General features: G+C 45.6%; 1 protein-coding gene across 1 annotated transcript in view; it reads right to left on the minus strand.

Moving 5' to 3' along the window:
* LOC142245624 (uncharacterized) overlaps positions 1 to 16,391 on the minus strand; it is a 64,504-nt gene that overhangs the window by 14,773 nt on the left and 33,340 nt on the right. The window contains exons 8-11 of the mRNA XM_075318504.1: positions 14,458 to 14,790; positions 12,562 to 12,873; positions 2,763 to 3,080; positions 866 to 1,177 (exon numbers count right to left, since the gene is read on the minus strand). Of these exons, the coding sequence (XP_075174619.1) occupies positions 866 to 1,177; positions 2,763 to 3,080; positions 12,562 to 12,873; positions 14,458 to 14,790 (1,275 nt within the window). The remainder of the gene's footprint in view (positions 1 to 865; positions 1,178 to 2,762; positions 3,081 to 12,561; positions 12,874 to 14,457; positions 14,791 to 16,391) is intronic.

A 16,391-nucleotide genomic window follows, 5' to 3' on the forward strand; every position in this document is an offset into this window, starting at 1 on the left:
CCATATATCCCTCCTCTCACCTGAGTCTCTCATAGACAGCTCCTGGATTCTTATATAACCCCATATATCTCTCCTCTCACCTGAGTCTCTGATAGATGGCTCCAGGATTCTTATATAACCCCATATATCTCTCCTCTCACCTGAGTCTCTGATAGACAGCTCCAGGATTCTTATATAACGCCATATATCTCTCCTCTCACCTGAGTCTCTGATAGATGGCTCCATGATTCTTATATAACGCCATATATCCCTCCTCTCACCTGAGTCTCTGATAGACGGCTCCAGGATTCTTATATAACCCCATATATCTCTCCTTTCACCTGAGTCTCTGATAGATGGCTCCAGGATTCTTATATAACCCCATATATCTCTCCTCTCACCTGAGTCTCTGATAGACGGCTCCAGGATTCTTATATAACCCCATATATCTCTCCTCTCACCTGAGTCTCTGATAGATGACTCCAGGATTCTTATATAACTCCATATATCTCTCCTCTCACCTGAATCTCTGATAGACGGCTCCAGGATTCTTATATAACCCCATATATCTCTCCTCTCACCTGAGTCTCTGATAGATGGCTCCAGGATTCTTATATAACCCCATATATCTCTCCTCTCACCTGAGTCTCTCATAGACAGACAGCTCCAGGATTCTTATATAACCCCATATATCTCTCCTCTCACCTGAGTCTCTGATAGATGGATCCAGGATTCTTATATAACCCCATATATCTCTCCTCTCACCTGAGTCTCTCATAGACAGCTCCAGGATTCTTATATAACCCCATATATCCCTCCTCTCACCTGAGTCTCTGATAGACGGCTCCAGGATTCTTATATAACCCCCATATATCTCTCCTCTCACCTGAGTCTCTGATAGACAGCTCCCTGGATTCTGGTTCCTCCATAGATTCATGCTCCCAGGTCACTCTTACGCTAAATCCTGGATCCTTGTGACGATCCTCAGGAATAACGACCTCACTGGAGACATTGTAGGTTCTGTCAGGATTCTCTGATATGGAGTGAGTGGATGATATGGCTTCTATTGTTCTTCCTTTTCCACACTTCCAGTCAATCTTGATGGGTTTAGGATAGAATTTCTCCAGATTGATCAAATACTTCATTCCTCCAGAGGTTGGTATTTTTCTTGTTATTGACTGCAACATCTCGGGTTTAGCTGAAAATATAAAAGTAAGAAGAGAAAATTACATAATTATAAATTCAGTGTGTGAGATGTATTTTATAGATGCCCCCATTATAGTAATATCTTGTAACATTACATACAAAACTGTGGCACGTGGACATACAGTGTAGAGTCAGGCCACGTTCAGATACGGCAGGTTTGTTGCACATTGTATGGTATGAATTTCTATAGGTGATCAACACCTTCGAAATGTGGTGCTAGGGAAGGATGTTATCAATACCATGAATGGGAAGCAGAACAAGGGAATCAATTTTGGAACAGATCAAGCCAGACATGTCACTGGAAGCAAGGATCACCACGATACGACTCGTGTATACATCATACAAGGAGAGCAATCACTGGAGAAGGACATCATGGTCGGAAAAATAGAAGGAACAAGTTGAGGAGGAAGACCAGCAACCCAATGGCTTGATACTATCAAGATAATGTCGAAAGAGACCCTGGTGGAGCTATCTAGGAGGAGAAGACCCTGGTGGCTCTATCTAGGTGAAGAAGACCCTCGTGGACCTACCTAGGTGGAGAAGACCCTGGTTGACCTATCTAGGGTGTACAAGAGCGATCTTCCTACAGAGCGTTCATCTACCAAGTTGCCATGGCTTGAGATCGAACTGAAGGCCGTTAAAAATTAAAACGATAAGGCCTTACAAGGCTCCTGTTACATATGGCTGAAGGAAAACAATCACCACCGCAGTTTACTGTATATCATACAATGGATTTGTTAAATCTGCTTCATTCTGTAATTCTGTAATGGGGCTGAGTTTTTTCCATTCAAAGTTTTCAAACTTTGAATGGAAAAATCCCAAATGTTTTGCAAAATATGGATAGTCTTATTAGGATTGTTTCTTCCTTGATTCTGGAGTATTGGAACTGCCCATCAAATTTGTCCAATGTGTATTTACTCCAGGTGAAGACAACCTAAATGTTGAACTGTAGAAATGTCAAAAATTGGCAAACCATTGATTTCAGAATATCCTACACTTTTCTCGCTTTATGTATGATAGCTGTCAGATGAGCAGGTATTCAGCCGACACCTCTGATCCCACCAGTGACTGGTATATGTGACATGGCTCTGCAACCTCATCATATTACGAGCTGCTAAAATGATGTAACATCTGCCTGTTGTTTCCATTTTTCCAACTGGGCTGCTGAAGTCAGGCTACAATATCCAGCGCAGGTACATGTCACCGGTCTGCGATGTGACATAATACTGTGGCGCGATGTGATGTCACCGTCTGCGTACCTCGTGTTGTCACATCATTTCAGCATTTTTATGGTTCCAGAATAAATTTAAAGTCATTGTTAAACTGCTAATAAGAACATAAGTCATTGCTGCCTCTTAGATTACTACTGAGTTACAGCGAGGTCCAGAAGAAGGTCGAGCAGCCCTCAAGCCTTGGGAATAATACTAGCTATTGATATGTCTCAGGTTCTATACAATTTATCCTTTCTCAACAAGGACCAAATATACTGCATAAATATTAGAAAGTTCATCCCGCCTTGAACAGAGGATACTATAACTCACTGATAATGGGAGTTTCATCACTATTTCACCACTCACCCCAGACTCGCAGCCTCCCCGTGCTTCTCTCTATGGGCTTCTCCAGGGAGGGGTGCTGCACCACACATATATATTCTGCCCCCTGATGTGTCCACAGGTCGGGGGTGATGGTCAGACTGGCTGTACGGCTGTAGGTGTTATCGGCCGCTCTCCTGGATGTTATTCTGTCTTCATGTAACTTATCTCCATCACGTCTCATCCATTTCACAGTGACGGCATCCGGGAAATACCCCGAGATATTACACTGTAGGGCGGCCGGGGAGCCGAGAAGAAGACGAGGGACCTGAATGTCTTCTACAACTGGAGTCCATGTGTAATCTACAGAACAAGACAGGACATCACACACAATATCATCATATATAATACACATGGATATTACTATATCTGGAAAATGTGAGGAGATCAGATAGTAAAATAACTGAGGAGTTCACTGATCCGAGATAACATCACCAAAGACATTATTAGAGTAAAGGCCCCGTCACACTAAGCAACATCGCTAGCAACATCGCTGCAAACGAACAACTTTTGTGACGTTGCTAGCGATGTTGCTGTGTGTGACATCCAGCAACAACCTGGCCCCTGCTGTGAGGTCGTTGGTTGTTGCTGAATGTCCTGGGCCATTTTTTAGTTGTTGCTGTCCCGCTGTGCAGCACAGATCGCTGTGTGTGACAGCGAGACAGCAACAACTAAATGTGCAGGCAGCAGGAGCCGGCTTCTGCGGAGGCTGGTAACCAATGTAAACATCGGGTAACCAAGAAGCCCTGTCCTTAGTTACCCGATATTTACCTTTGTTACCAGCCTCCGCCGCTCTCACTGTCAGTGCCGGCTCCTGCTCTGTGCACATGTAGCTGCAGCACACATAGGGTAATTAACCAGATGTGTGCTGTAACTAGGAGAGCAGGGAGCCAGCGCTAAGCGGTGTGCGCTGCTCCCTGCTCTCTGCACGTGTAGCTGCGTGCGCTGGTAACCAAGGTAAATATCGGGTTGGTTACCCGATATTTGCCTTAGTTACCAAGCGCAGCATCTTCCACGCGGCGCTGGGGGCTGGTCACTGGTTGCTGGTGAGCTCACCAGCAACTCGTGTAGCCACGCTCCAGCGATCTCTGCCAGGTCAGGTTGCTGGTGGGATCGCTGGAGCGTCGCAGTGTGACATCTCACCAGCAACCTCCTAGCAACTTACCAGCGATCCCTATCGTTGTTGGGATCGCTGGTAAGTTGCTTAGTGTGACTGGACCTTAATGCAGGCTATACAGGAGACCAACCAGCCAATATATATTGTATCCTGTGAGACCCTATATGGTCAATACCTCCCACTGTAGTGAAGAGGAGAGCCAGGTGATGGCCTGCATCGCTTCCCCTTGCTTTATTAAATGTGTATGTCAATATGATGCTCCTATTGGGGCATGTGGGAATTGCACTAACGTCCGGGTTTACCTCCATGTTTGCTGCTATGGTGATGCCCTGGACTATCCAGGTCGTCCCAGTAGACACAACAACACTATACACCTCCTTCCCAGTTAGGTAACAGCAGTCAAACTAAAAGCCTTGTCACCACCTTCCAGGTTTGATGTCCACACCAGGGGGGTGGAGCCAGGCGGTTGACTCCACCCACCGAGGAGTTCACAGGCCTGGAGGCGGGAACCTAGTAGTCAAGTTCAAGGAGTGAGGAGAGTGGTTTTGACAGTGAAGGAGGGAGGTTGTGTCCAGAAGCAGACCTGTGCTCAGGCCTGCCAAAGACTACTCTGGTGGCTGGATCGGAGCCCAGTCACCATTGGCAAGGAGGCAGACGGTAGTGGCCGCCTGCAGGAGACCGGGAAGACGACCGGTGGAACCGTAAGGGACCGGGACAGAATAGTCACTATAAAAGAGAAAGTAGCGCCTATGAGAAGTACCCGCGGGTCTAAGATTAAATTTAGAGGAATAAGAGTTTGCTCACCTGGTGAGGTTGTGCGCCCTCGCACAACCCCGGTGTTGGTTGTATAGATCCTCCGATCTAATATGGGTTGGGGGTTTGAAGCCTTGGTAGCGATCCTGTTAGATCGTGATCTTTGCTGGAGATGTCCGGATTCAGGACCGCTGGTTCCTCCTGAAATCCCCGGCACTCTGGGTTCTGGAGTGTTACAGTGATCCACCGTTCTCCAGCTGAGGGTTTCACTTCAAAATGGAGTGCCTATGTCTTGCTGCAGCTCTGACCAAATCCCTCAGAAGGGAGTGTGCATATAGTAAGTAATTGGATTATCGGTCTGGCGAGCGCTGACAATGCACAGGTTCCGTTATGATTAAAGTTGTTTTATTGTTAAAATATTTCAGAATGCTCCTGTTATTCAGATAATACAACGCGTTTCAGCAATACATCAATGCTTTCCTCAGGTATCCTGAGGAAAGCATTGATGTATTGCTGAAACGCGTTGTATTATCTGAATAACAGGAGCATTCTGAAATATTTTAACAATAAAACAACTTTAATCATAACGGAACCTGTGCATTGTCAGCGCTCGCCAGACCGATAATCCAATTACTTACTATACGGGACAGAATAGTGGCCCGCCGAAACCGAATCGGGGAGCCAACTGGATACTGGAGTACCAGTCAGGGTACTCAGACCCCGAACTAGGCTAGAAGCCACCACCATAGTCAAATTAACTGATTGCGGTCTGGACCTCAGGGGTTCATTCCCACCTAAGTCCCGATTGAAGGCAACAGCCCAACCATTCCGCATAAGTGCCACCGCCAAGGGCCAGAGATCCAAAGGGCCAGCATCTGCGGGCAAACGGGCTCCTACGACAGATACACGACGGGGAGCGGACTACCGGTGCTTAGGCACAGGAGTCAAGATTCATACACAGAGGTGCAGGAAAAAAGCGGACATTACCAACCTAATCTGTGAAAAGCTGCAGCCAGCTGCGGGCACCGTTTATCACTCCGTTTGGTTTACCATCGACTCCATTGTCTTGTGTCAGAGTGAGTACACCAGTGCCATCAGGCACCGCGCCGCGCTGCACCGCAACACTACACCCTGAGGGGTCAACACCTAGCTGCGCCATTACACTGCTCCTGGGATCCCCGTACCTTCTCCACAGCGGTGGTGTAGTAATGACAGCCGCCGAAGCGCGGGGCGACGGCGCCGGCAAGGATAGGCGGACACAATCTCTGCAAGTTCAAGGTTTTCTTTTTACTCAGAGTCCTGGTTTACCCGGGAGATGCCGTTCACTGCCGTGATAGGCCCCAGTCGATCCCGGATCCGTTGGATGTCAGAACCGGTACAGTGGACAGTGGGCCCTTCCTCCTTGCACTTGGTCTTGGATCCCCATGGCCTGTAGCTTCTTGGGGAACCCGGTCCTTGAAAAGTGTTTACTCCCGTCCCGTATGCAGGTGCTGCAGGTCCGTTGTGGGGCCTGCCTTGGAACACGACCCCGGACCTTATGCAGCACTGTGCTCCAGGAATTGTGGGGGTCGGAGGGACATGCCATCCCCCTGGCCTGCAGATTTTGGTGGACAACCTGAAGTATGATCCACCCTAGGATTCTGCACCCTGCTTAGCGCTGGTCCCGAGGAAGCAATGAAGCTATCCCCTCGGCAACCGTATTGACTCCTGCGTCCCACCAGAGCCACTGGTAAAACACGACTGCTCTTTTCCTCTCCTGCTGGAGAACTCTCTAACTGTTGTGTTGTTCCTAACTCCCACTGGTGACTGTTCCTCCTCTGGTTCCCTGTCGCTAGTGGGTGGTTGCCCCCCAAGTTTGGTGACTACCATAAGACCCAACCCTAGCTGGTCCCCAGTGGGGAGGCCAACCTGGTTGTGTGTATGATTTAGTGTGTGGTGGAACCGGTACTGACCTTCTCTGGATCTAAGATAAGTACTGCACCATAAATGAGGTGCAGTACCCTGTGGCTACTGAAGCCTCAGGGGCACCATATTTCTACCTTGCCGGCACTTCCAGCTAAGTTCTATGTGTGCTTCCTTCCCCCATAACCTCTCTGTGTGGTTGCCATATCTCACTCGTGCCCTTGGACGACTTAGCAACTCCCGACCAGTTCAGGGTCCTGTCGGCGGACTCCATTCCCCAACGTCCCACCGATCTCAGGACGCTCTGCAGCCCGTCCGCAGGATGAGGTCTTGATACATTAGAGGATGCCTCAAAAACTTGGACAGGCCCCCACTCTAGAACTTGTCCACTCACTTGTTACTCTGCCGCTTAACTGATCTTTTCTTTCCTGCTTTCCTATTCCTTCTCTGCTCACTCCTCCCTCCTTGTCTCAGTCTCCCTGGTAACCTCTTTGCTACTTGCCTGTGTTCCTGCTCTATTATAACAAACTAACTACCATTAACACCCCACTCCTGCACACTTGGTCCCTAGTTGCACTACACTAAAACATTCCATCTTTCTTTAACCCCTTAACTACAGTGCTCCTGGCTCTTTATACGTCTGCCACCCGACACAGCACGAGGGGCCAGCATCTTACATTACATTCTATACATTATTTACAGTATTCTAAACCATGCATACTATCAAATACATTTCTTACTATAAAACATATGGTATCTGCTGTCGCTAGGGGGCACCGAACCGCCGCATCCGTCCAGCTCTGCTGCATCTGGCATTACATACATTACACTTTTACGTACATTATATTTACAATACAATATTATGTCTACGTAGGACTGGACGTGGTTCGCCCACCTCCTACAGTAGTGTGCAATAAGGGTGAAGTTGTGTGGCTGTAGAGACCTCCAGGATTCTTATATAAACCCCATATATCTCTTATCTGACCTCAGTCTCTGATAGACAGCTCTCGGTTTGTTATATAAAGTATATATATATATATATATATATATCCTCTTCACTGAGTCTCTGATAGACTTCTCTGGAATTCTTCTTTAACCACCATATATCTCTCCCCTCATCTGAGTCTCTAATAGACAGCCCCAGGATTCTTATATAACCCCATATATCTCTCCTCTCACCTGAGTCTCTGATAGATGACTCCAGGATTCTTATATAACCCCATATATCTCTCCTCTCACCTGAGTCTCTGATAGACGGCTCCAGGATTCTTATATAACCCCATATATCTCTCCTCTCACCTGAGTCTCTGATAGACTGCTCCAGGATTCTTATATAACCCCATATATCTCTCCTCTCACCTGAGTCTCTGATAGACAGCTCCAGGATTCTTATATAACCCCATATATCTCTCCTCTCACCTGAGTCTCTGATAGACGGCTCCAGGATTCTTATATAACCCCATATATCTCTCCTCTCACCTGAGTCTCTGATAGACGGCTCCAGGATTCTTATATAACCCCATATATCTCTCCTCTCATCTGAGTCTCTGATAGATGACTCCGGGATTCTTATATATCCCCATATATCTCTCCTCTCACCTGAGTCTCTGATAGACGGCTCCAGGATTCTTATATAACCCCATATATCTCTCATCTCACCTGAGTCTCTGATAGATGCTCCAGGATTCTTATATAACCCCATATATCTCTCCTCTCACCTGAGTCTCTGACAGATGGCTCCAGGATTCTTATATAACCCCATATATCTCTCCTCTCACCTGAGCCTCTCATAGACAGCTCCAGGATTCTTATATAACCCCATATATCTCTCCTCTCACCTGAGTCTCTGATAGACGGCTCCAGGATTCTTATATAACCCCATATATCTCTCCTCTCACCTGAGTCTCTGATAGACGGCTCCAGGATTCTTATATAACCCCATATATCTCTCCTCTCACCTGAGTCTCTGATAGACGGCTCCAGGATTCTTATATAACCCCATATATCTCTCCTCTCACCTGAGCCTCTCATAGACAGCTCCAGGATTCTTATATAACCCCATATATCTCTCCTCTCACCTGAGTCTCTGACAGATGGCTCCAGGATTCTTATATAACCCCATATATCTCTCCTCTCACCTGAGTCTCTGATAGATGGCTCCAGGATTCTTATATAACCCCATATATCTCTCCTCTCACCTGAGTCTCTGACAGATGGCTCCAGGATTCTTATATAACCCCATATATCTCTCCTCTCACCTGAGCCTCTCATAGACAGCTCCAGGATTCTTATATAACCCCATATATCTCTCCTCTCACCTGAGTCTCTGACAGATGGCTCCAGGATTCTTATATAACCCCATATATCTCTCCTCTCACCTGAGTCTCTGATAGACAGCTCCGGGATTCTTATATAACCCCATATATCTCTCCTCTCACCTGAGTCTCTGACAGATGGCTCCAGGATTCTTATATAACCCCATATATCTCTCCTCTCACCTGAGTCTCTGATAGATGGCTCCAGGATTCTTATATAACCCCATATATCTCTCCTCTCACCTGAGTCTCTGACAGATGGCTCCAGGATTCTTATATAACCCCATATATCTCTCCTCTCACCTGAGCCTCTCATAGACAGCTCCAGGATTCTTATATAACCCCATATATCTCTCCTCTCACCTGAGTCTCTGATAGACAGCTCCGGGATTCTTATATAACCCCATATATCTCTCCTCTCACCTGAGTCTCTGACAGATGGCTCCAGGATTCTTATATAACCCCATATATCTCTCCTCTCACCTGAGTCTCTGACAGATGGCTCCAGGATTCTTATATAACCCCATATATCTCTCCTCTCACCTGAGTCTCTGATAGACGGCTCCAGGATTCTTATATAACCCCATATATCTCTCCTCTCACCTGAGTCTCTGATAGACGGCTCCGGGATTCTTATATAACCCCATATATCTCTCCTCTCACCTGAGTCTCTGACAGATGGCTCCAGGATTCTTATATAACCCCATATATCTCTCCTCTCACCTGAGTCTCTGATAGATGGCTCCAGGATTCTTATATAACCCCATATATCTCTCCTCTCACCTGAGTCTCTGACAGATGGCTCCAGGATTCTTATATAACCCCATATATCTCTCCTCTCACCTGAGCCTCTCATAGACAGCTCCAGGATTCTTATATAACCCCATATATCTCTCCTCTCACCTGAGTCTCTGATAGACGGCTCCAGGATTCTTATATAACCCCATATATCTCTCCTCTCACCTGAGCCTCTCATAGACAGCTCCAGGATTCTTATATAACCCCATATATCTCTCCTCTCACCTGAGTCTCTGATAGACGGCTCCAGGATTCTTATATAACCCCATATATCTCTCCTCTCACCTGAGCCTCTCATAGACAGCTCCAGGATTCTTATATAACCCCATATATCTCTCCTCTCACCTGAGCCTCTGATAGATGGCTCCAGGATTCTTATATAACCCCATATATCTCTCCTCTCACCTGAGCCTCTCATAGACAGCTCCAGGATTCTTATATAACCCCATATATCTCTCCTCTCACCTGAGCCTCTGATAGATGGCTCCAGGATTCTTATATAACCCCATATATCTCTCCTCTCACCTGAGCCTCTGATAGATGGCTCCAGGATTCTTATATAACCCCATATATCTCTCCTCTCACCTGAGTCACGGATAGATGTCTCCAGGATTCTTATATAACCCCATATATCTCTCCTCTCACCTGAGCCTCTGATAGACGGCTCCAGGATTCTTATATAATCCCATATATCTCTCCTCTCACCTGAGTCACGGATAGATGGCTCCAGGATTCTTATATAACCCCATATATCTCTCCTCACACCTGAGTCTCTGATAGACGGATCCAGGATTCTTATATAACCCCATATATCTCTCCTCTCACCTGAGTCTCTGATAGACGGCTCCAGGATTCTTATATAACCCCATATATCTCTCCTCTCACCTGAGTCTCTGATAGACGGCTCCAGGATCCTTATATAACCCCATATATCTCTCCTCTCACCTGAGTCTCTGATAGACGGCTCCAGGATTCTTATATAACCCCCATATATCTCTCCTCACACCTGAGTCTCTGATAGATGGCTCCAGGATCCTTATATAACCCCATATATCTCTCCTCTCACCTGAGTCTCTGATAGATGGCTCCAGGATTCTTATATAACCCCATATATCTCTCCCCTCTCCTGAGTCTCTGATAGATGGCTCCAGGATTCTTATATAACCCCATATACAGTTAGGTCCAGAAATCTTTGGCCAGTGACACAATTTTGGCGAGTTGGGCTCTGCATGCCACCACATTGGATTTGAAATGAAACCTCTACAACAGAATTCAAGTGCAGATTGTAACGTTTAATTTGAAGGTTTGAACAAAAATATCTGATAGAAATTGTAGGAATTGTCACATTTCTTTACAAACACTCCACATTTTAGGAGGTCAAAAGTAATTGGACAAATAAACCAAACCCAAACAAAATATTTTTATTTTCAATATTTTGTTGCGAATCCTTTGGAGGCAATCACTGCCTTAAGTCTGGAACCCATGGACATCACCAAACGCTGGGTTTCCTCCTTCTTAATGCTTTGCCAGGCCTTTACAGCCGCAGCCTTCAGGTCTTGCTTGTTTGTGGGTCTTTCCGTCTTAAGTCTGGATTTGAGCAAGTGAAATGCATGCTCAATTGGGTTAAGATCTGGTGATTGACTTGGCCATTGCAGAATGTTCCACTTTTTTGCACTCATGAACTCCTGGGTAGCTTTGGCTGTATGCTTGGGGTCATTGTCCATCTGTACTATGAAGCGCCGTCCGATCAACTTTGTGGCATTTGGCTGAATCTGTGCTGAAAGTATATCCCGGTACACTTCAGAATTCATCCGGCTACTCTTGTCTGCTGTTATGTCATCAATAAACACAAGTGACCCAGTGCCATTGAAAGCCATGCATGCCCATGCCATCACATTGCCTCCACCATGTTTTACAGAGGATGTGGTGTGCCTTGGATCATGTGCCGTTCCCTTTCTTCTCCAAACTTTTTTCTTCCCATCATTCTGGTACAGGTTGATCTTTGTCTCATCTGTCCATAGAATACTTTTCCAGAACTGAGCTGGCATCATGAGGTGTTTTTCAGCAAATTTAACTCTGGCCTGTCTATTTTTGGAATTGATGAATGGTTTGCATCTAGATGTGAACCCTTTGTATTTACTTTCATGGAGTCTTCTCTTTACTGTTGACTTAGAGACAGATACACCTACTTCACTGAGAGTGTTCTGGACTTCAGTTGATGTTGTGAACGGGTTCTTCTTCACCAAAGAAAGTATGCGGCGATCATCCATCACTGTTGTCATCCGTGGACGCCCAGGCCTTTTTGAGTTCCCAAGCTCACCAGTCAATTCCTTTTTTCTCAGAATGTACCCGACTGTTGATTTTGCTACTCCAAGCATGTCTGCTATCTCTCTGATGGATTTTTTCTTTTTTTTCAGCCTCAGGATGTTCTGCTTCACCTCAATTGAGAGTTCTTTGGACCGCATGTTGTCTGGTCACAGCAACAGCTTCCAAATGCAAAACCACACATCTGTAATCAACCCCAGACCTTTTAACTACTCCATTGATTACAGGTTAACGAGGGAGACGCCTTCAGAGTTAATTGCAGCCCTTAGAGTCTCTTGTCCAATTACTTTTGGTCCCTTGAAAAAGAGGAGGCTATGCATTACAGAGCTATGATTCCTAAACCCTTTCTCCGATTTGGATGTGAAAACTCTCATATTGCAGCTGGGAGTGTGCACTTTCAGCCCATATTATATATATAATTGTATTTCTGAACATGTTTTTGTAAACAGCTAAAATAACAAAACTTGTGTCACTGTCCAAATATTTCTGGCCCTGACTGTATCTCTCCTCTCACCTGAGTCTCTCATAGACAGCTCCAGGACTCTAATATAACCCCATATATCTCTCCTCTCACCTGAGTCTCTCAGAGACAGCTCCTGGGATTCTGGTTTCTCCATAGATTCATGCTCCCAGGTCACTCGTACTCTGAATCCTGGAACCTTGTGATGATCTTCAGGAATAACAACCTCATTGGAGACGTTGTAGGTTCTGTCAGGATTCTCTGATATGGATTCCCTGGTTGATACGGCTTCTTTTGTCCTTCCTTTTTCACAAGTCCAGACAATCTTGATGGGTTTAGGATAAAATTTCTCCAGATTGATCAAATACGTCATTCTTCCGGAGACTGGTATTGTTCTTGTTATTGGCTGCAACATCTTGGGTTTAACTGAAAATATAAAAATAAGAAGAGAAAATGATATAATTATACATTCAGTGTGTGAGATGTATTTTATAGACGGCCCCCATCGTAGTAATAATCTTGTAACATTAGATATGAAGCTGTTGAGCGTGAACATACAGTGTAGTCAGGCCATGTTCAGATACGGCAGATTTGTCGCACATTGTATAGTATGAATTTATATAGGTGGTCAACTCCTTCAAAATGTGGTGCTGGATAAGGATGTTATCAATTCCATGGATGGGAAGAAGAACAAGGGAATCAGTTTTTGAATAGATGAAGCCAAACATGTCACTGGAAGCAAGGATCACCAAGATACGACTTGTCTACTTTGGACACAGCATACGAAGAGAGCAATCACTGGAGAAGGACATCATGTTTGAAAGCATAGAAGGAACAAGGCGAAGAAGAAGACCAGCAACCCGATGGCTTGATACTATCAAGATTATATTGAAGAAGACTCTAGTGGACCTATCTAGATGGAGAAGACCCTCGTAGACCTATCTAGGCAGAGAAGACCCTGGTGGAGCTGCTAAAATGATGTGACATCTGCCTGTTGTTTCCATTTTCCCAACTGGGTTGTTGAAGTAGGGCTGCAAAAACCAGTGCAGGTAAATCTCACCGATCAGCGATGTGACATAATACTTCGGTGCGATGTGATGTCACCATCTGCGTACCTCAAGTTGTAACATAATTTCAGCATTTTTGTAGGTTCCAGAATAAATTTCAAGGCATTGTTAAACTGCTAATAAGAAAATAAGTCATTGCTGCCTCTTAGATTACTACTGAGTTACAGCGAAGTCCAGAAGAAGGTTCAGTAGCCGATCTCAAGTCTTAAGGCTGCTTTACAAGCGGCGATATGTCATGCGATCGCATTTGCAATTGCACGCGCCCCCATCGTTTGTGCGACATGGGCAATTTGCTTCCCGTGTTGCACAAAGTCAGTAATCCCCGTCACACGCACTTACCTTCCAAACGACCTCGATGTGGGAGGCGAACATCCTCTTCTGAAGGGGGAGGGACGTTCTGCGTCACAGCGACGTCACATAGCGGCCAGCCAATAGGAGCGGAGGGGCAGAGATGAGCGGGACGTAACATCCCGCCTACCTTCTTCCTTTAGCATTGCCGGTGGGACGCAGGTTAGCTGTGTTCCTCGTTCCCGGGGTGTCACACGGAGCGATGTGTGCTGCCTCAGGAGCGACGAACAACCTGCGTCCAGGAAATTGAACAATATTTTGAAAATGAGCGACGTGTCAACGAGCAACGATAAGGTGAGTATTTTTGCTCGATCACAGTTGCTCGTAGCTGTCACATGCTATGATATGTCAAACGATGCCGGATGTGCGTCACTAACGACGTGACCCCGACGACATATCGTTAGATATATCATAGCATGTAACGTGCCCTTTAGGGATATTACTATCCATGGATATGTCTCAGGTTCTATACAATTTTTTCCTTTTTCCACATAGACCAAACATACTGCATAAATAGTAGAACAATCGCCAATGTAGCGTAGAAGATATTATTTCTTACTGATACTGGGAGTTTCATCAACATTTAACCACTCACCACAGACTCGCAGCCTCCTCGTGCTTCTCTCTATGGGTGTCTCCAGGGAGGGGTGCTGCACCACACATATATATTTTGCCCCCTCATGTGTCCGCAGGTCGGGGGTGATGGTCAGACTCGCTGTACGGCTGTAGGTGTTATTGGCCGCTCTCCTGGATGTTATTCTCTGGTTATCGTCAGTCTCTTCATGTAACTTATTTCCATCACGTCTCATCCATTTCACAGTGACGGCATCCGGGAAATATCCCGAGATATTACACTGCAGGACGGCCGGGGAGCCGAGGAGAAGACGAGGGACCTGAATGTCTTCTAGAACTGGTTTCCATCTATAACCTACAGAACAAGACAGGACATCACACATAATATCATCATATGTAATGGATATTGATTTATGACTCTATCTGGAGAATGTGGGGAGATCAGACAATAAAATAACTGAGGAGTTCACTGAGCCAAGAAAACAGCATCAAAGGCATATTAGATTAAAAAAGGATATACAGTAGTCCGACCAGCTGATATATACGAGCAATGTGCAATAAGCACAAAGTTATATGGCTGTAGACAGCTCCAGGATTCTTATATAACCCCATATCTCTCTCCTCTCACCTGAGTCTATGATAGATGGCTCCAGGATTCTTATATAACCCCATATATCTCTCCTCTCACCTGAGTCTCTGATAGACGGCTCCAGGATTCTTATATAACCCCATATATCTCTCCTCTCACCTGAGTCTCTGATAGACGGCTCCAGGATTCTTATATAACCCCATATATCTCTCCTCTCACCTGAGTCTCTGATAGACAGCTCCAGGATTCTTATATAACCCCATATATCTCTCCTCTCACCTGAGTCTCTGATAGACGGCTCCAGGATTCTTATATAACCCCATATATCTCTCCTCTCACCTGAGTCTCTGATAGACGGCTCCAGGATTCTTATATAACCCCATATATCTCTCCTGTCACCTGAGTCTCTGATAGATGGCTCCAGGATTCTTATATAACCCCATATATCTCTCCTCTCACCTGAGTCTCTGATAGACGGCTCCAGGATTCTTATATAACCCCATATATCTCTCCTGTCACCTGAGTCTCTGATAGATGGCTCCAGGATTCTTATATAACCCCATATATCTCTCCCCTCACCTGAGTCTCTGATAGATGGCTCCAGGATTCTTATATAACCCCATATATCTCTCCTCTCACCTGAGTCTCTGATAGATGGTTCCAGGATTCTTATATAACCCCATATATCTCTCCTCTCACCTGAGTCTCTGATAGATGGCTCCAGGATTCTTATATAACCCCATATATCTCTCCTCTCACCTGAGTCTCTGATAGATGGCTCCAGGATCCTTATATAACCCCATATATCTCTCCTCTCACCTGAGTCTCTGATAGACGGCTCCAGGATTCTTATATAACCCCATATATCTCTCCTCTCACCTGAGTCTCTGATAGATGGCTCCAGGATTCTTATATAACCCCATATATCTCTCCTCTCACCTGAGTCTCTGATAGACGGCTCCAGGATTCTTATATAACCCCATATATCTCTCCTCTCACCTGAGTCTCTGATAGATGGCTCCAGGATTCTTATATAACCCCATATATCTCTCCTCTCACCTGAGTCTCTGATAGATGACTCCAGGATTCTTATATAACCCCATATATCTCTCCTCTCACCTGAGTCTCTGATAGACGGCTCCAGGATTCTTATATAACCCCATATATCTCTCCTCTCACCTGAGTCTCTGATAGATGGTTCCAGGATTCTTATATAACCCCATATATCTCTCCTCTCACCTGAGTCTCTGATAGATGGCTCCAGGATTCTTATATAACCCCATATATCTCTCCTCTCACCTGAGTCTCTGATAGATGGCTCCAGGATTATTATATAACCCCATATATCTCTCCTCTCACCTGAGTCT

This window comes from Anomaloglossus baeobatrachus, chromosome 7 (assembly GCF_048569485.1).
Source record: "Anomaloglossus baeobatrachus isolate aAnoBae1 chromosome 7, aAnoBae1.hap1, whole genome shotgun sequence".
In the NCBI taxonomy this organism is placed as follows: Eukaryota; Metazoa; Chordata; class Amphibia; order Anura; family Aromobatidae; genus Anomaloglossus; species Anomaloglossus baeobatrachus.